We start from the raw sequence: 20372 nt of genomic DNA, 5'->3' as shown, positions 1-20372 counted from the left end.
GTTCAAGCCCCGCGTCGGGCTCTGTGCTGACAGCTCGGAGCCTGGAGCCTGCTTCGGATTCTGTGTCTCCCTCTCTCTGCCCCTTCCCCGCTCATCCTCTGTCTCTGTCTCTCAAAGATGAATAAACATTAAAAAAAATTTTTTTTTAACTCTCATATCAGTTTTTTACCATCTGTTAGAATGACCCAGTCATTCTAGGACCGGACAGGAGCAGACGCACCGCTGTGTAGTAAAAGTGACGTGGGGGCTCTTAGGTTCATATGGCTTTATTATGGCATGCTTTCCTTCCATACCGTTCGAAGACATTGTCTATACCCACCTTGTGTGGCCAGTACAGTGGCGGGGGGTGGGAAGCTCTTTCCAGAGCAGACTAGGTGTTGACTCTTATGTTCAAGGTAACCTGTTCTGGGAAGGATCTGGGCCTGCCTTGGCACAAACAGCGGCCTGCAAGGAGCTAACAGCTCTCCATATTTATCTGAGTTTCTGTCATAAATGTTTCTGCAAAATTATTAAACTTTCATGATTGCGGTATATTCTGTAAGCGTAAGAACTCTCCATTTAAGTGCTAAACGCTTTATCTCATAAAAGGTTACTGTCTAACACAGGGCTTTAGTAATTTATTCATTTATTTAATAATATTTATTGAATAGCTGCCACACGCTAGAAACCGTTCCCTGGCGCGGCAGGTTAAGTGGTGGATGGAACAGACCCAGCCCTAGGGCCTTGAGGCGAGGAGGTTGAAGCAAGGGGGGGGGGGGGGAGGGTGTCTGGGAAAGAGAGGACACCAAGGGAGCGTGTCGCAGAGACACCCAGTCAGGGATGAGAGTGATGAGGATGTCAGCTCGGCCCAGGCAGCTGACGCTCCGTTTCCAGGGACAGCTCAGACGCAGGGGTGGACAGGTTGAAGGCTGGAAAGGCACTCAGCATGTCTGGGCCACAGCACAGAGGACAAGGAGGGAGGACCCCGAGACAATGAGGCTGCAGCCTGAGCAGGACAGATCAGGAAGAGACTTACCAGGCACAGTTTGGATTTTTATCTTAAGAAAGCTGGTAAGTCTTAAATGATTGTCCACCAGGGGCTCACACGGAGGGACAGGTTCAGGAGTTGGCAGGTCCGTTAAGTGATGACAAAAGTCCAGTGAACTATTTATATTGGCTTTATTTTTCCCCTGAGAAGTAAGAAACTGCGGTCTTTGCCGAGAGGTTGGGGCTGGAAGTGTGAAGAGATCAAGATCTTTCCCAGGGCAGCTGTGCAGATGGGGGAGGAAACGGGGCGGAGGGGTGGGGCGGGGAACAGGACTGAGCTGGATAATAGTCCCAGACTTTTCATATCAGCCTCCCAGACTCACTGGAAACCCGAAAGGACTTCATTTAAACACAGTTCTGTGCTTGGGGGATTGTATTTTCTTCGGTAGTGATGCGCACCTGTAATTATTGTGAGCTCTGTGCCTTGTGTGGGGGCCGATCACAGTCCCCTGATTTCTGCAGGTTCTTCTCTAAGATGCCATCCTTTTCCTGTCTCTTCTGCCATTGTGATGTCCAGCAACACCAGTCGGGCACGCCACCTTGCACTTGAGATTCACAGTGGGTGTGAGCACAGAGGCTATACAGATACTTGGTCAGTACAAAGACTAAATCTGGGGACAGATGTCTGCAGGACTTCCGTTACATTCACGTACGTGCCACTAAGAGTGCAAATTTTGGTCTTTCAAAAACTTAGCTCAGTGCTGCGGGCTAACAGGCAAAGGCGGAAAGTTAGAACTTGCAGACAACGTAAAGATAATGAAAGATGACAGAAGGGCCTTCTGTGCCAGACATGCTGCTCCAGACGCCCAGCTCGTCAACTACGGCCCTGCAGGGCGAACACGATTCACTGGTGTGGGGCTGTTGTGTGTGTGTGCGCGCGAGCACACGCGTGCATGTCTGTGTCTCCCTCCCAGCCAGAGCCTCCCCGCTAGGTTCTGGATGATCCCAGAGGTCATTCCAGCTCACACTTTAGATTTTCATCCCCTCCATTGTTCTTGCTTTTTGCATTTCTCCCCGTGTAGAGCCTGTACCGTTCCTTGTTAACATCTGCTTTTCAAAGACCTTGATTTTAATTCTTCCCCATGTGCTGTAATACCGGTTTTAATTGCATGATGTTAATATTTCTAGCTTATCTCACTTGCAAACAAGTCCTGTGATCTGAGGGGTCTTACTTTTACCGCGGTAGTAAAAATAATTCGCCTGGGAATACTTTTTAAAAGAAGGTGCTGTGTGTCATACTTTGTGTTTAGTCCTCTATTTAGTAGTCCTTGTAAAAGGAAGGCGCTGTCTAGGATTCTGTCCGTAGGTTGACTTTGGGGAGCTACGGCAAGCTGGAAAATGTGGCTGGAAGGATGAGGGGCCAGGAGGGGAGCTGCTGTAGCCCTGCTTCAACTTCAGTAATCAGCTACCACGTCAGGAATTTTTTGGCTTTGAACACTTTGGGTTGTTAGCGGCGCACGTGACGTGCGTTGAAGGGCGTATGTTTACATGAGAGCAGGATCTTGCCCAAGAGGCGCCGGTCTTGATTGTGGATCCAAGTGCCAGAACTACACTTTCAGTTCATTTCTTCATGGACCAGGCGATGTGCAACACAGTACAAAGTATTTTGGTTATTGAATTTGCTGTCTTCCGTCTTTCACTGAGTATATATATGGTCTCTTAGAACCTTTAAAGTTGATCTGGACTACGCAAAGACCTAACTCAAACGGAATAAACAAACAAACAAAAAACAAAACAAACAAAAAAACCTGGTGCCAGGTCTAGTTGGGAGTCAAGACCTCTATCCTTAGGATTCCTTCTTTCCCTCCTGAGACTCAGCCTCAGCGTGGTCACACCAGCTAGTGAGCCCCGCAGCTCCGTGTGTATGTTACACCCCCTGAGCCCTGCCAAGAATCCTAGCCCCATGCTGGGGAGGCGTCACTCACGCTTCCGGGCAGGACAGGGCTGTCATTGGCTCATCCCTGGACCAATCCCTGAAGGCAGGAGAATGCAGCACTTTCATTGGTCAGATCTGTGTCACATGTCAGGGGTGGAGTTAGGCCCCCAGGATAAACTGATTTTAGAGGTAAGGTTCCCCAGCGGGATTCAGGCGAAGGAAAGGGAATAATAGGTCCTAGCCAGGACGAGCCACTCACTAGCTGTCTGCTATGGCTGATGTTATCACACATCAAAAATTTAAAAACCGTAACTGAAGCAATGGTCTCAGAAGATTTCTTTGGGGAAGAGTTTTGTGTGCTCTCAGTTTGCTGTTCTTTTTTGCTTTCTGACCGGCGTAGTACTAAAATTCAACACAAATTCATCTGTCTTTAATTGTTTTTATCACTTATGTTTAAAAATAATCTTGGGGTACCTGGGTGGCTCAGTTTGTTGAGCATCTGGCTTTGGCTCAGGACACGATCTCACAGCTTGTGGGTTTGAAACCCGCATCAGGCTCTGTGCTGACAGCTCAGAGCCTGGAGCCTGCTTCGGATTCTGTGTCTCCCACTCTCTCTGTGCCTTCCCCACCTGCACTCTGTCTCTCTCTCTCTCTCTAAAAAAATAAACATTAAAAAAATTTTAAATAATACAAAGTAAAAATAATCTAATTTTTTACAGTGTATTGTCTTCCATTTCTATGGGAGATCTACGGGATAAAGATTTTGTATCTTTAAATTCTGTTACAAACAATGATACATTTAGAAATGTAAAAGGGTATAAATGCTCAGAATAGACCGCTGACTCTTCTATGGTCTGTTTTTCTGGAAGTAATTATTCAGTGAATGTGTTTTCCTTGCTAGGTTTCTGTGTCTCACAAATCTCCCGGCAGATGGCTTAACCCCAGGGCTGCCCCCAGAAGTGTGGGGAGTGGGTTCCCCGTATGGGGAGGTGCTGGTTTGTTCAGCTTGAGGCGTGGTGGGCTTGGGCCAGAGTCCTACCTGCGCCCAAATCTTGAGTGCTTCCTGCTTTGACTGCCATGTGCTGTGTGAATATTGGTATTTTCAGCACGTGCCATGACATGGAAAAGAAAGACTGGGATACTTCCTAAATTTTTTAAATAGCGTTTGGTCTCATAAATGGGAGGATAAAGGAGTTTTAAAATGGTTAAGATGGCTCCTTGCATCTCATGGGTACACTGGTCGTATTTTTATGTAGCGATTGGTTACGTTTCTGTTGTCTTCAGCAAGAATCAGCCTTTACATTTTCCATTCTCGGATCAGTTTGGGGAATTTGTGGTTTGCCAGGAAATCATTAGTTTCCTCTGTGTTCAAAGTTGTTGCTTTACAGTTGCTTGTGGTATAATTCTTCTTATGCTTAATATTTATTTTAATCTCCTGTATATGTGGTCATGTTTCCTTTCCCATGTCCAGACTTGTATAATATTGTTCTTTCTCTCTTTGCCTTTTTCAGGCTTTGGAAGGAGTAGATCTGTTTTCTTGCTCTTTTTTAAAAAAAACTACCGTTTGGATTTCTCCCTTTTCTACCTTGTTTTTCCCCCATTCCGTTAATTTCAGCTTTTATCTTTATTCTTTCCTTCTTTCCTGGTTTCTTTGAGGGCATTTTGTTCTAATATTTTAAGGTGGTGGTGCTTAGCTGCTGATTATATTTTTTCAAAGTACAGTGTGGTGGTTTCGGTGGGCATGGTTCTTCCTTTATACACAATTAATTAGTATGTAATTAATAGTATATACTTGCAAATGAGTGTCATATGAATGTCTGTTGAGAATTCACATATCTCTGTACCAGCCATTAGAATCATTTGTAAGCCTTCAAATTCATTGGGTTCTATAAGCAGCACAGTCGTCAATAGAATTTAGAGATCCTGTAGAAGCTGGTCTAGTAAATCAAATACCATTTCAGCAGCGAGACTGTAGGCAACAAGTTGTTTTCTTTCATATCTCAGTTGTCATTTTTTTCAGTTTCCAGGAAAGCATTCTGTAATAGCCTAAATTGTACAGGAAATAACTGTCATTCAGAATCGCCCGTGATCCTTTTAAACACAATAATTCCAAGTGAAATAGAGAAGATGCAGGCCTGTCTCTTCTCTTTCTGAGAACCACGGACAGACACCAGTCTGTTTGGTTCACCGAAGCATCTGATTGTTCGTTCTCCCTTTGTTTACCACAGCCTAAAACATCATTCTGTTTCCTCAGTTATGAAGTTGCCCTGGGAATAGACAGCATCTTATCATTCCCAGTCCCTTTTTTTTTTCCCCAATGAGGGGAAGGCAAGTTGCCATGATAAGAAAATATCAGGTATTCCAAAAGACTACCACATGTTCATCTCAAAGCCACTAAGAACCCATCGGAGGGGCACCTGGCTGGTTCTGTCGGTGGAGCATGTGACCCTTGATCTCAGGGTGGCGAGTTCAAGCTCCACTTGGGTGTAGAGATTACTTAAGAAAAAAGAACCCATTGGAAAGAGTTCTAATACTGCTCAGCTGTTTGGAATTTTAATATTTTCTAATAAATATTTGCGTTTTTTTTTCGTGCTTTGATGTGGACTGAGGGAAATCAGCAATATTATACCTTCATCACCATCATTATTTTCAGAAGAATTAGAGCCATTCATACATTCTTATGCCAACAAGGAAGGCTTCCATCCGTTGGGGACATAATGATACCTGGACGATATTTTTGTCTAAATAGAGGTGGAATACATTGAAACGGTGGTTTGTAATTAAAAATAAAAGTTGATTAAAATTCAAGTGTCAGGGCACCTGGTTGGCTCAGTCGGTTGAGCATCTGACTTCGACTCAGGTCCTGATCTCACAGTTTGTGGGTCCGAGCTCCGTGTCTGTCTCTGCGCTAACAGCTTGGAGCCTGGAGCTTGCTTCGGATTCTGTGTCTCCTGTCTGCCTCTGCCCCTCCCTGCTTATGCTCACACTCTCTCTCAAAAATAAATGAATAAACTTAAAAAAAACAAAAAAAGTCAAGTTTCTATTAACTGCAAAGGTGCACAAAGGTATGTTGTATCTCTGTGATTTTATTTTACCCTGCACATTTATCAGATTGCCAGTGGCATAATATACTAGAAAGTTAACACTCGTGGGATGCCCGGTGGCTCAGTTGGCTAAGTGGCCGACCTTGGCTCGGGTCTTAATCGCATGGCTGTGTGTTTGAGCCCCGCTTCGGGCCCTGTGCTGACAGCTCAGAGCTTGGAGTCTGCTTTGGATCTGTGTCTCCCTCTCTCGCTGCCCCCCCCCCCCGCCCCGCTCATGTTTTGTCTCTCTCAAAAATAAATAAACATTAAAAAAAAAAAGAAACACTCGTTCAGATAGTTCTTTTTTTTTTTTTTAATGTTTTTTATTGATTTTTGAGACAGAGAGAGAGCATGAACAGGGGAGGGGCAGAGAGAGAGGGAGACACAGAATCCGAAGCAGGCTCCGGGCTCCGAGCTGTCAGCACGGAGCCCGACGCGGGGCTCGAGCTCACAGACCTCGAGATCATGACCTGAGTGGAAGTCGGACGCTCAACCGACTGAGCCACCCAGGCGCCCCTGGATAGCCAGTTCTTAAAGGCTCCCTCCCACTTCACCAGGAATCTCGGCGGGTTCTTATTTGATTGCAAGACCGCATTCTAAAAATACATTGAGAACGCCTGGTATTGATCCTTGTGCTGCTGGACATTTTGAGTTTACATGTTTTGAAAGGAAGTCTAATGATACTCAAAAAATTACATGGCCGTTGTGTTACTCTTTATAACTAATGGAAATGTTTTGTCTACCTCATTTAAGCCAGGCCACATTAACAGATAATGTTGGTACAGAGATGAAGGGCGTGTTCCTGGCTGAGAGGAGCTTGAAGTTAGCTGGTGGAGGAGACTGGTCGATACACCAACCAGTAGGAGTATAAAGAGATCTGTTCCCATTAGTGTAGACACGGGTGCTGTGGGAACACAAAGGAAGCACCCTTTGGCAGATGTGGGCTGAGGCCAAGTTTCTCGGAAAGGGTACTGCTCGATTCTGCATATAAGTGCCAGCCAGCCAAGTAGTGCGAGAAGGCAGAATGTTCCAGAGAGAAGGAGCAGTATGAGCAACAGAGACTTGAAACTTGATGACCGTTTGGGGGAACTGGGGATGGGCAGAAATTGGAGAGAAGGACCGATAAGAAACCCTATGTAGAACGCGTTGAACTTGAGCGACAAAAATTGCTAATGGCTGTTGTCTGTGTTTTAATTCAGGTGAAGGAAATACTCCAGGCCAGATGTCTTAAGGAATGCTCCTGAAAAGGACAGAGGCATACAAAATTAGTTCAACATCTGAGAAGCAAGCTGGTTTTGGAAAAACCATACTCTGAGGATGTTGTTTGCTTTCGGTTAAAAGGAGAAAGTACAGCTGTAGAGGAAGCCTTTATATCTGCGTTTACGGTCGCATCGTAAGTGACAATGTAATTAGTTTCACCTCAGTCTTGCTGGTGAGCCTTGGAGCTTCTTGCCTCGGCAGACATGAGCGACCCAAGGCAGTCCCAAGAAGAGAAGCACAAGCTTGGCAGGGCCTCTTCCAAGTTCAAGGATCCTCCCAGAATCATGCAGTCGGATGATTATTTTGCTCGAAAATTTAAAGCCATTAATGGCAACATGGGCCCCGCCGCCTCTTTAAATGCCTCGAATTCCACCGAGAGCGGTGGTCCGGCTAATGGCACCCCAGCCGTGCCCAAGATGGGTGTGAGAGCAAGAGTGTGTGAGTGGCCTCCCAAGAAAGACTGCTCCAAGGAGCTGACCTGCAAGGCACTGTGGGAAAGCCGGTCTCAGACCAGTTACGAAAGCGTCACGTCCATCGCGCACAACGGGCAAAGCGACCAGAGCGACGGTCAGCAAGAAGAGAAGCTCGATCTAGACTTTGTGGAGGCGAAGTACACCATTGGGGACATCTTTGTTCACTCTCCTCAAAGAGGGCTGCACCCCATAAGGCAGAGAAGCAACAGCGATGTCACCATCAGTGACATCGATGCTGAAGACGTCTTAGACCAAAATGCAGTGAACCCCAACACCGGGGCGGCCCTCCACCGAGAGTACGGGAGCACGTCTTCCATTGACCGGCAGGGCTTATCTGGCGAGAACTTCTTCGCTATGCTCAGAGGGTACCGAGTAGAGAATTACGACCACAAAGCGATGGCCCCTTTTGGGTTCCCTGAGTGTTTCCCCTGCGATCCTGCAATCTCTCCCAGCCTCCACGCGGCAGCACAGATATCCAGGGGAGAATTTGTCCGCATCTCAGGATTAGACTACATGGACAGTGCCCTCCTCATGGGGAGAGACAGGGACAAACCTTTCAAACGGAGGTTAAAGTCGGAGTCGGTGGAGACGTCCCTCTTCCGGAAGCTGCGAACTGTTAAAAGTGAACATGAAACGTTCAAGTTCACGTGTGACCCGGAAGATGGTCGCCTGGAGCGGGGCGTCCGCCCTTGGAATTGTCAGCGGTGTTTTGCACATTATGACGTCCAGAGCATTTTGTTTAATATCAACGAAGCCATGGCTACGAGGGCCAACGTGGGGAAGCGGAAAAACATCACCACCGGGGCCTCCGCGGCGTCCCAGACTCAGATGCCGGCGGGCCAGACGGGCAACTGCGAGTCCCCTCTGGGGAGCAAGGAGGACCTCAACTCCAAGGAGAACCTGGATGCTGACGAGGGAGACGGGAAAAGCAACGAGCTCGTCCTGAGTTGTCCTTACTTTCGGAACGAGACTGGCGGGGAAGGCGACAGGAGGATCGCCCTTTCCAGGGCCAGCTCGTCTTCGTTCAGCTCCGGGGAAGGCTGCTCCTTCGAGTCCTCTCTGAGCTCCCACTGCACGAACGCCGGTGTGTCGGTCCTGGAAGTGCCGAGGGAGAACCAGCCCATCCACCGGGAGAAAGTGAAGCGCTACATCATAGAGCACATTGACCTTGGGGCCTATTATTACCGCAAGTTCTTCTACGGGAAAGGTAAGGGAGCGTCCTGGGTGTGTGTGCATGTATCCCAGACTGGTTTTTGCATGTTGCTTTGGGCCGGAGCCTCTTCACCGGGGAGTCCGAGGCCGTGGTTCACTGGACCCTCCGTCGCTTCCAGACTAACCCCTTCCTCAGGAACCCCTCTTCCTGCCTTTGCTGATTGGTGATCTCCAGTGTGGAATGACCACCTCTGTCTCTCTGCCTTCGCCAATTTGTGAGCATCACAGATGTCAGACCTGCTCTAGATTTACCCCTTTTTTTAATGTTATTTATTTATTTCTTTTGAGAGAGATAGAGCATGGGCAGGGGAGGGGCAGAGAGAGAGAGGGGGAGAGAGAACCCCAAGCAGGTTCTGACCCGTCAGCGCTGAGCCCAACGCAAGGCTCAGACTCACGAACCGTGAGATCGTAACGTGAGCCAAAAACAAGAGTTGGACACTTGACCGACTGAGCCACTCAGGCCCCCCCATGTTTTAAAAAGTTTATTTATTTATTTGAGAGAGAGAGACAGAACATGTGAGTGGGGGAGGGGCACAGAGAGAGAGAGAGAGAGAGAGAGAGAATCCCTAGCAGGCTCTGTGCTGACAGCACAGAGCCCCACGTGGGGCTTGAACTCACGAACCCTGAGACCATGACCTGAGCCAAAATCAAGAGTCAGATGCCTAACCAACTGAGCCACGCAGGCGCCTCTAGATTTACCCCTTTTAAGACCTCTTCCGTGGGTTAACCTTTATCCCTCCCTTCTTCCTCTGAATAATCTCTCCTCCTGTTTACGGTGGATAATTCTGTCGGGTGTTTTCCCCCTCTAGTCTTTTCTGTGCTTTTTGGGTCCCCCCTCTGTTTCGTCTTTCCACTTCTGTGTCTTCACAGCTCCTGCTGCTCTGTTGTGTGCATTGGAAGTGTTAAGCAAATCTTTGCTGAAAGCATGTATAAATTAGCACGACAGATAGTTTTCCCGCAGCTCTGTAAGTGGCCCCCAAGGTTAAGATACAAACAATTCTTTGGTATTGTGATTTTAGAAATTCTTTCATCCTATGTGAAATAGTATTTACTTTTGTTTAGATTTTCGGGCTCGAAGATTTTCTGCATTCCTCAGAAGTCCTATAGTTGAGTCCTCAGCCTTTATATAAGTATCCTTAGTTATTCCAGGGACCCGAAATCTGCTTGGTTTGAGACACCTACAGAGAAGCAGGTCCCAATTACATATGGCAGCCACAGGCTCAATAAAAACACTCAGGGCATCTCACTGCTTTCTTACTGGGTGCAGATTACCACGTTGGCCCCTTTCTTATATAGGATAGCATACTTTTTCTTTCTTTCTTTCTTTCTTTCTTTCTTTCTTTCTTTCTTTCTTTTCTTTCTTTTTCTTTTTCTGTTTCTTTCTTTTCTTTTTCTCTTTCTTTCTTTCTTTCTTTCTCTCTTTCTCTCTTTCTTTCTTTCTTTCCTCCTTTTTTTAAAGTAGGCTTCACTCCTAGGGCGCAGCCCAAGTGAGGCTTGAACTCGGGACCCTGAGATCAAGAGTCAGATGCGTAACTGATTGGGCCACCCAGGCGCCCCTTGGACAGTGTGCTTTTCAGAGCTGTCTTTTTCTGTTTTCAGTGGACCCAGCAGCCAGTCTGGAGAAGCTTCTCCACCGTCTGTCTTCTTGGTGAATGAACCGTTCTGCCACGGATGTGGATAGTTGTCGGATCGGTTTATGTCGGATCGGTTTCTGTCTTCAGAAATGTTTGCGTGCACTCTTTGACGCCAGTTGGTTCTTTTTGGTGGTGGGTTGGGGTGTGCCTCAGACCTCGGGGGGTCACTCCATCCATGTCAGTCCCTGGAGCATCGTTTAATACTTCTCTCCGTGGGCTACAGGCTTTAAAGAATTTGCTTGCTGGATAGATGGCAGTTGTTACATTCATAATGGTTTTCCCTCAGTTTTGCAATGAATTCAGGTTTAACCAATGACCCAGAATCCTGATATGAAATCATGTCAGTGATAGAATGATCATGATGTTGGATAAGCGGTTTAGCTAAATAGGCCCTTGCCTTACCACTGGTCACATGTTTGAGTTATCTTTCTGTTTTCATACTGATGACATAATGGGGCTCGAATAGTTCTGTCAGCGGGCCTTGGCTCCCCACGTGTATTTCCCTGCTCCCGTCTCAGTCCTGGCTTCTGGTAGAACCCAGAGAAACTTGGGCTTCCTTTTCAGTCTGCGCTGTATGAAAGAATGCCGGGCCCTCGTGACCCTGTTCATCCAGGCACAGCGCTTTACAAAATGCTGTTCAAAGATGGCCTCCAGGTGGGAACTAGTTATTTTTGGAAAGGGAGGCCGGGAAGAAATAGGCTCCCTAATTAAGATTCTTTTCATTGACGAAGCCATGGCTGTCGATGCCAGCAACAAAATAGCCTCTTAGAATCATGAGGCCCTGAAATCTTCAGGCAGTGAGTCATTTTGGCTTAGGTGAGTTTCGTAAATAGTTTATGGCTCACCCTCCAAAGCGTCAGAACGTGAAAGTCCTGTACGTGTCCGTGAATGCGTACCTGTGTATTTATGCAAATACTGAGGGCCAGCATCCCGTGTGTACCTTGGGGCATATGTGTACTTGTGTATTAAGTATACATAGACGTGTACATGGAATGAGGGGTGGATGCTTTCTGAGGCAAGGTCACCACCATTAATGACCTTAGGTCTGTTCCCAGAGCTGGTTTTCGGTGCTGGGTTCTGTTCGTTCTCTCGACTGCTTTTTGTAGGTTTTTTTTTTTTTTTTCCCCCTTGAACTCTCAATTGTCACTTCCTGGTAGTTTTAAAGAGTGTCTGTGAGTGGTTGTACTTCTTCCGCTTTTTTCTAAGCTGCTACTTAGGATTTTCCAGGGCGTTGGAAAGAACATCAGCAAACTTGTTAGCTTTGAAAGTGAAATTCAAAATAAGCTCCAGAGAACTTGAGGGCAGACACACCCCCCCCACCCCCCGGGGGTGAGTCCTACGTGGACGCAGACAGAAGCCTTGGGGGTCCTGGGCGTCGGGCTCGGTCTGGTTCCGGGCTGCCCTGGGGATCTGTGAATGAGCCAGGCAGGTGAAATCTAGCACCTCTGCAAATGAGGGCGTGGGGCAGTGATCCCTGAGGTGGCTTTGTCCTGTGTTCCTCGATTCTGGGTTGAGGAAGGTGCCGTTGACCGAGCCGGCCCCGGCTGCTCTTGCCCTGCAGCCGTGACCTCTGCTACTTTCTTCTAGATTTAGCTCTTCCCCTGTGGGCCTGTGTGTCTCAGGATGAAACTGGCTACCACAGCATCTGCCGCTGGCACCCAGCGGGTCCCTCTGCAGAGCCTTGAAGGACTGGAGACGGGCCACAGTCTGTGGGCTGTGGCCTCCGTGGTGCGGGACTGGAGACAGGGAGCAGGCTGGCACCCTGGCGTCAGCCTCTAGACTCAGACCTGCAAACAAACCCCACGTGGCAGGAACCTGCAGATAGAGGCCCCCCGGGCAGCCTGGCCCAGAGAAGGGCGTGTTCACAGGGAAGGAGCTTCTTTTCTTTTTTCTCTTTCTCCTTCGCTCAGTTTTCCTCTTTGGAAGCAGGCGTTCAGGGATCGCCTTCCCGGGACCGCCTTTTCTTTTTCTCCACTCTCCCTTGCTCTGTGTGAAATTGCATTTTCAAAAGAATTGAGCGGCCCCCAATCGCTGGGGAAGGTTTCAAGTACAGAGTCTTAAGGATGCAGCTTGCCCTTTCCTGGGTGGGTGATGTGGGATGGCTGCCCTTTGTGCCGAGGGGCGCTCCTGTGACACACAGTCCCTGGGCGGGCTCGGTAACAGCCCTGCAGAAGGCTTTACGCAGGGGAGTGGTTAGCCCGCAGCAAGCTGTGGACCAACATCGCTTGTCCGGGCAAATCCGTCTGTAGCCTGGAGGGAAACAGCTTTATTTATTTATTTTTTAAATTTTTATCTTTTTAAAAGTGGGTTCTCTCCTACGGTGTTTCCGTCTAGATGAGGTGAAGAGGTCCTTAGGAATTGGTGATATGATACCTGCTCTTGAAAAGCCTGCCATTTAAAATTTTTAATGATTTATTTGTTTTTTTTTGGGGGGGGGGTGGGAGACCGAGCGTGAACGGGGGAGGGGCAGAGAGAGAGAGAGAGACAGAATCTGAAACAGGCTCCAGGCTCTGAGCTGTCAACACAGGGCCCGACGCAGGGCTCGAACTCGCAAACCATGAGATTCGTGACCTGAGCTGAAGGCAGACACTTAACCGCTTAACCAACTGAGCCGCCCGGACACCCCTTGAGTGAAACAGCTTTTTAAAGGAGAGCGGGGATTGAAGCAAGAGTAGGGAGTGCTGCCTAAGGATCCTCACTGTTGCTGGTGATGCCCATGAAGAAAAATGGGTGCAGCCTGCCACGCTCCTGTTTCCCTCGTGGAAGCCCCAGTGAAATCACGACTTCCATCTTCTGTGAGTTTTCCATTTGGGAAGCAGGTGGCGAGGAAAGGCCCCTTGGACAGGGATTCTAGTTGTACGAGCCTGTTTGGATACTCGAGCTTCTGTTGCTGCACGGTGGCTGGCTTCGCGTCCTTCTGGACCTCCTGGGCACTTGGAGCCACTGGTCAGCCATGGGCTGTCCCCAGCAGGGCTGGAGTGGAGCTGTGGGATCGCGAAGACATGCCGTGGGTCCCTGCATGCCAACCGTGCGTCTTTTCCTTTTTAGGAAATTGCACACCAGCAGAGTTACTCAAGAGTTCTGAAACTGTTCTCTTCCTTAGTTCAGACCACACTTGTCTTCTCTAGACAAGAATAGCTCTAGAAGGCAGCCTGCATCATTTTTAGGTAAAGAAAGCTCAAACCAGAGAGATAAAGCTGGGTCTCTTTGGAGACTTTGGAGTGGAAAGCAGCCAAGTGTTGGAGCCATTGGGACATTGTTTTACGCGGGTACAGAAACATGTCCTCTTACTTTAGGGGAAAATACTAAGATTGCCAAGAATTTGGCCTAGAATTCTTCCACGGCGCATCAGTGTTATATGATCATTACAGGAAAATATAGTCAAGAAGCCAAAGAAAAAGGAGTAAAATCAGCCCAGTCAGTCCCTAAGAGACAATCACCGTGAACAGTTTCCTCTTTATCCTTGTAGGCTTTTTCTGATGCAAATATGTTTATGTAAATGGAACCTTCTATTGCTGTGTCTGTGGAACTTGCTCCGGATGATCATCCTTCTGTGTTATTATGTGTAGAGCTGTATCAGCATTTTCTGAGCCATTATCAATTATCACTATCTGCTTGGGGGGGATGCCAGGTATTTGCCACCCATGATCCGGGCAGAAGAGTTAATGACTGGGTTTGCTTTATTTCAGAGAAAAACCCACCAGATTGATAGAGGCACAATGATAATGGGACATCTATTTCTTACTGTCTTAGATGCAGTATATACCTACAAAACGACTCCTGTCAGATAGAGTAGTGTTCATTTTAGCAAGCAGATCTTTACTTACAAGAGTAAATTTTTATACAGTACGTTTTAATATCATAAAGTTTGAAAAATTACAAAAATTTGAATCCTAGCCTCCCCCTCCCCCTCCCCCACTTGAATGTGGACTGACTCACTTCCAAGGGATAGGGCACGGAAGGGGGGGACAGCTGCGGTGGAGAAGTCTGGAAAGCACCACCCGAGCCAGGTCACCAAGGTCAGCGTCAACATTGATAGGTCATGCGGTTAGCGTATAACCTTGACATGACGGGAATGGCATTTCTGGGGTCTTCCTACAAACCTGTAACCTCAGTTTGATGAGGAAACATATCAGATCCTAGCCAAGAGATTCTCTGCAAAATCCCTAACCGCTGCTCCTCAGAACTGCCAAGGGCATCTGAAACTAGGAGTCTTAGAAACTGTCACGGTCTACAGGAGTCTGTGAGAGACATGACAGATAACTATAGTGGGGTGTCCCGGATGGGATCCTAGAAGCAAAAAAGGACATTAGGTAAAAGCTAAGGAAATCTGAATAAAGATGGGCCTGATCAATATCACTATCAATATCCAAGCTTTAACGGAATGAACATACCAAAGAAACGTAAGATGTTACCAACTGAGAGACTGGGCAGGGGGTGTGAGAAAACTCTATTATCTATCTGCAGCTTTTCCACGAATCACAGCCAGCTTCCAAATGGTTTGCTTTAAAATTTTTTGAAAAGGCAAGTCTTAAATTCTCATGATATATCTAACAGGAGCATCTTTAAAATAACAACAAAAAGAGCTTATAGGCAGTTCTTAAAAGTATCAGAAACCTGTAGGTTCCTGTTACTTTCATTAAGCTATTTAGGATTCCTGTGAGCAGCTGACTCCACTGTGTGTTTCAAATAGAGTGAAATTGACAAAATGTCACTTTCCCACAGCCCTTTCTATATGCATCCTGCGGAATGCCAGGAGTATGTTTCTCGAACTTACCTAGAAGAGCAGGGGAATTTACATTTTCTTCTGTCTTTATTGAAATGCACAGACATTCCCTTTGAATTTCCCCTGAAATGTGCACATTGAGGCAAGGTGGTTGTGAGGTGCCCTTCGGGAAACCCTAGCTTCTCAGGCTCCCAAATTTCTGCTGAATTAACTGTCTGAAGAAAAAGCTTTATGCCCAACTCTTTTTTCTTGCCCCTTAGGATTTTCTATAACAAGTCCAAGGAAAGAAATATGTATCTTTTAGAAATCCTCTGTAAGGAGCTGAAATGGTTTTACAGGGCAGGTTTTGTTGCATAGATTGAAAAGCTAATCTTAGTTTGACCACTTGTCTCCCTTCTGTCTGGTGCTTTAAGGAGACCTGGCGTTTATGGTTCCATCATTCGCCTGTGATTTCGTTTCTTCTCTGTTTCTTATAAAAGGAAGATGCCAGAGAGAACTTCTTTGATTTCTCCTTCCCATCTTAGCTTCACAAGACTTCTGGAGTGTGAGCAGATTGGACTTCTTTTTGAAAAGATTGGAACTTTCCAGAGAAGAGTTTTTAGCTGCCTCTGGGTGGATTGGGTCTCCAGCAAAAATCTCATCGTCACCATGATATAAAGTGCAAGACTGGCCTCTCCGAGGTCCATTTCTGCCCCAAGATGCCAGCCTTTAAGTTTTGAAGGCCCCTTCCTGTGTCTTTGTGCTGCCCCGGGCTGTGCCATTGGCACCACCGGGGGATGAATTCCTCTGTTGGATCTGGAGCACCTCCGAGAATTCTTTCTAGGACCTCTCTTCTCTAAGAAAAGCTCACTGTTTTTATTAACAACTCCTAACCAGCTCTAGGTAAACTCACCTTTTTCTCCAGCGGTAATTTTTGTCATTAGTATTTTCACTGAAGAATAATATTTGTGCATACGTGTGCTAAATGAACAAATAAAACCAGATTCTTCTAGAATGTGTAGAGTATGCCTGTCTGGATACCAACTTACCATTTGGCGGCTGGAGAATTTGCCTTCCTGCCTGTAGGAAGAAGGGCCCATCCATTCTAACTATGAATGGTGAAGAGTCCAGAATTTTCTGAAGCCAGATTCCTGGGTTTACATCCCAACTCGGTTTTAGGCAAGTCCTTCAACTCCTTTGTGCCTCAGTTAGTCATGTATAAAATGGGATCACAATAAAAATATCTCCTGGGGGCACCTGGGTGGCTCAGTCGGTTATGCGTCTGACTCTTGATTTCATGTTCCCATGGTTTCGTGAGTTCAAGCCCCACGTTGGGCTCTGTGCCGACTGTGGAGAGCCTGCTTGGGATTCTCTGTCTCTGTCTCTCTCTCTGCCCCTCCCCTGCTCTCCCTCCTCTCTCAAAATAAATAAATAAACTTAAAAATGTATCTCCTGTAAAGGGCTTAAAATGGTACCTGTCACAAGGCATGCATCCTCCTTGTCCAAGTGGCTCTTCCATGAACTTGCAAAACTTTCTGTCTAGAAAGAAACTATTGTCCACACCACTGGGACAGCATTTAAAGGGCAGTACTTTATTGTAATGGTTAATAAAAGACGAGGAGGGAAAACATAGAACCATATGGCGGGGAAAGGTGTCTGATGAAGTCTGCCACCCTCTTCCAAACGTATTCACTTAAGTTTCACTAATGTGACAGTGACAGTTGTGGGCGGGAGTATACCTTACATGTCAAATGAACCCCATTGCTGAGCTATGCATGGCTGCATTTGCTCTGAATTTCATGCCTGGTGGCTCCTTTTTCTTTCCCCCCCTCTGGTTTTATACAGTGACTGAAGAAAATTAATAGGGAGTTGGACACTATTAAATTCATACGGGTGAACTGAGGACCACCTAACAATTGGACTATTCTGAGACCCGCATTCCTCCCTGAGCGGACATAATCGACTCCGCTCCTCACCTCTCCGCCTGGCCGGCGTGGCCTCCGCAGACAGAGCTCCCATTGAGGCCCGGCCGGCTCTCAGCGGGGAGGAGCTGCCCAGATACACGGGAGGTGCGGCCTCGTGGCTTCTCGTGGTACCAGTTCCGTGTGGCTGGCGGTGGGAACTTCCCGGGCTTTCTCACGTCTGCCGCAGCGGGGAGGTCACAGCTGCCACCTGTTGCCGCGTTGGAGGAACTTGGGGAGGACTATGTGCACATGTCAGCCTGTTGACCCTTTGGCCTCAGAGGCTTTGCAGTCAGCTATTGCGGAAGAGGAACTAATGTTCTGTTATTTCCCGAGAAGTGGAGGGTCGATGCTGTAGGATCCGTGAACGGCGTGACCGACGTGCAGTTAACTGGCTAGAGCTCCTTGCACTGTGCCCTTTACTGGTACCGTATGCTGGCCGTCAGAGTCTTTGGAACGTAAGGTCTCAGAGCCCCCAGAAGCTTAGCAAATCCTCCTCGCCTTGTGTTTGTTCCCTTCCAGGATTTATGCCACTCTTGGTCCCACTCAAGAAGGACCATGCAAAGCTGGACAGCTACCCCCCCTTGGAAACGGCCCCCACCTCTCAGCTTTTATGCAGCGAATTCTTGCTTGCTCTCTTCCCATTCTTGTAGCAAATACCCCTGAAAACGGTGCGTCGTCAAAGGAAGCCTATCTGCCAGTCGCCTTTTTTCTCCAGTCTTTCCCTTTTTATTCAAGGTTTTCTTAAAGCGGTGTCTCCCAAGATACTGTCCTTCTGTTCAGAACAGATGGGTTGGCTCATCTGTAAGTTGTGTTCATTTTACCAGGCATTAGCTGATTTTCAGAATTCAGACCTTCCGTGACTCTCAGCACCCCTGAGTTGCTGTACGCGAGAGAGTCCTAAAACCAGCCCCACCTGGGTGCGCATCCCCTCTGTCACACCAGGCTGTGACCTCGAGCAAGTCACTTAACGCATCAGCTTCTGTAATATTATCTGTGAAACGGGGTTACCTCCTCGTAGGCAGGGAGGAGGAAGTGAGTTCATTTATGTAAGGTATGTTAAGTGTTCTTTTTGCTGTAATGCCTCAGGTTTTCAAGCTTGGCTAATCCTTTGGTTAAATTTTGATCAAAGGAGCCTTCACAGGGCAAAAATGCATCCTTTTCGCCATCATGGTAAATTCAGTAATTGAATCCATGAAACATGAGCAGGGAGCTTGAGATTTCTTAAAGTTATCTGATGACTCTTAACGTTACCATCTGTAAAAGCAGGCCCCAGGGTTCTTAACTCCTTCATTGCTTCGTTCATTCACTAATCCGTTGTCTCTTGCTGACTTTCTCCTTTGTAAGTCTTAAGAGGGCTCCGAACAGGGGAGCTGATCTAAAATGCAGACGCGCAGTTGTTTGGAGGGAAAGGTGGGGAAGGAGAGACGTGGTAGGTGGGAACTCAGCGAGCAGCCACCTGCAGCCGTGGATGTGGCCCAGATGGGCCGTGAGCCAGCAATTAAGTGACCAGCTTGCCACCGAAAGAACAAACGTTAAACTGTGTTTTATGGAAAAATAGCCGGAAAGCTGCTGCTGTGCCCTTGAACCCAGTAAAGGGAGGGCCGCAGGGCCCAGATCCAGGGCCTCCTGTGGCTTTGGGGGACTTGTTAATGGTGCCGTGGGCCGTGAGGTGCTAACACCTGACAACTCACGTGAGGCCGAGCTGTGGGTGAAGCTTCTGCACACCTGGCCGCGGGAGGCCCCGCGGACTTGGGGATCCTCACCTGCTCAGCTCCTTAGCCGTGAACCCGATAAATCTCCTTTCCAAGACACTGCGGGACCTGGAAACCGCCTCTGGGCTAAGGTCACAGGTGACTCCCTCCCCTTTTGCTTCTTAATTCTCCTGAGTTAGATTTTTCTTTCCTGACAAGCAATGCGCACCACGGAGATGTGCCGAATCTCCTTTCCTGCGCTGCAATCTTGTTAACCGATTTTTTTTTTTTTTTGATCTGCTCTGTTGTATTTGCATGATACGTGGATTTTCATTAGCTTCCTTTCTGCCAAGGGAGGGTTTTATCCCACGCACCCTGAAAGTGATTTTCTGGAAATTGTGTGCTTGGGATAAGGACGAGCTCCGGTTGGGGATGGGGGGCTTGCTCGCTGTCCCTTGCCCACAGATGGGAAGGCTCACGTGATGCAGGTGGACGAGCTGAGGTGTCCTGAAGGGGACCCAGGGTGTCCCCTTGGTCCTTAAGGACCAAGTTAAGTTAAGGAAGGCTTAACGGGGTCCTTCCTGGACACTTCAGAGGGGGCACCTTCCCAGTTCTTCATGGTTCACAGAAGCTGAAACAGCGAGTTAAGCCATTCCAAGAATCGAGTTATGATTTCTTTGGAAACACACCCAGGTCACCTGCTCTATTCCCCGGTGAAACTGGGAGTATGGAGCCTAGCCTTAGATAATGGCTAGGAGGGGGCCAGGTGGCTGGCTCAGAAGGTTGAGCGTCCGACTCTTGATTTGGGCTCAGGTCACGATCCCACAGTTCGTGAGTTTGAGCCCCTACACCGGGCTCTGTACTGACAGCGCAGAGCCTGCTTGGGGTTCTCTGTCTCTCCCTCTCTCTCTGCACCCCCGCCCCGGACGCGCTCTCTCTCTCTAAATAAAATAAATGAACTTAGGAAAAGAAAAAGAAAAGACAAGAACCAGGAGGTCTCAGAGCTGGCCTGTCCAAAGATGTGATGATTGTAAGTGGCAGGAACGTCCCCTGTCCGTTTGCATTCAGAAAGCGTGTCTTGTAAAATGGAGAGAGAAACATTGGAAACAAGTGTGTGGAGGCAGACGTGAAAGAAAAAAAATGTTCTGTCTCAAATTTGCCTGTCGTCTTTGGTGAAAAAGATGATATACAAATTTCGGATTCCTCCAGTTAAAAGAAAAACAACTTCTAGTTCCTGATGGAACTCATTCAGCAAAATATATGCCTCTGCGTTCATAAAAAGACTGCAACGAATGGGATGTAGCTCTCTAGGTGATTACAGATCGGCATTTTGAGATTAAAAGCGTGAATCCCCTTCAAGGCTGACCCTCGTGCTTTGCAGGACTGTTGGGGCTCAAAATCAAAATGCCCCACAATGCTGTTTATTGTATGTTCACTCCTTTTTTGTT

The 20372-nt window shown here is 47.6% G+C and overlaps 1 protein-coding gene across 4 annotated transcripts in view; it reads left to right on the top strand.

Moving 5' to 3' along the window:
* The window catches only part of SIPA1L2 (signal induced proliferation associated 1 like 2), a 224214-nt gene that overhangs the window by 108696 nt on the left and 95146 nt on the right, over positions 1 to 20372 (top strand). For all 4 annotated transcript variants that reach the window (XM_030334658.1, XM_030334657.1, XM_030334656.1 and 1 more), the window contains exon 3: positions 7185 to 8925. In XM_030334658.1, the coding sequence (XP_030190518.1) occupies positions 7449 to 8925 (1477 nt within the window). In that variant the 5' untranslated portion in view covers positions 7185 to 7448. The remainder of the gene's footprint in view (positions 1 to 7184; positions 8926 to 20372) is intronic.

Source organism: Lynx canadensis, chromosome D2 (genome assembly GCF_007474595.2).
Source record: "Lynx canadensis isolate LIC74 chromosome D2, mLynCan4.pri.v2, whole genome shotgun sequence".
Taxonomy (NCBI): Eukaryota; Metazoa; Chordata; class Mammalia; order Carnivora; family Felidae; genus Lynx; species Lynx canadensis.
This window is presented reverse-complemented; position numbering and strand designations above follow the sequence as displayed.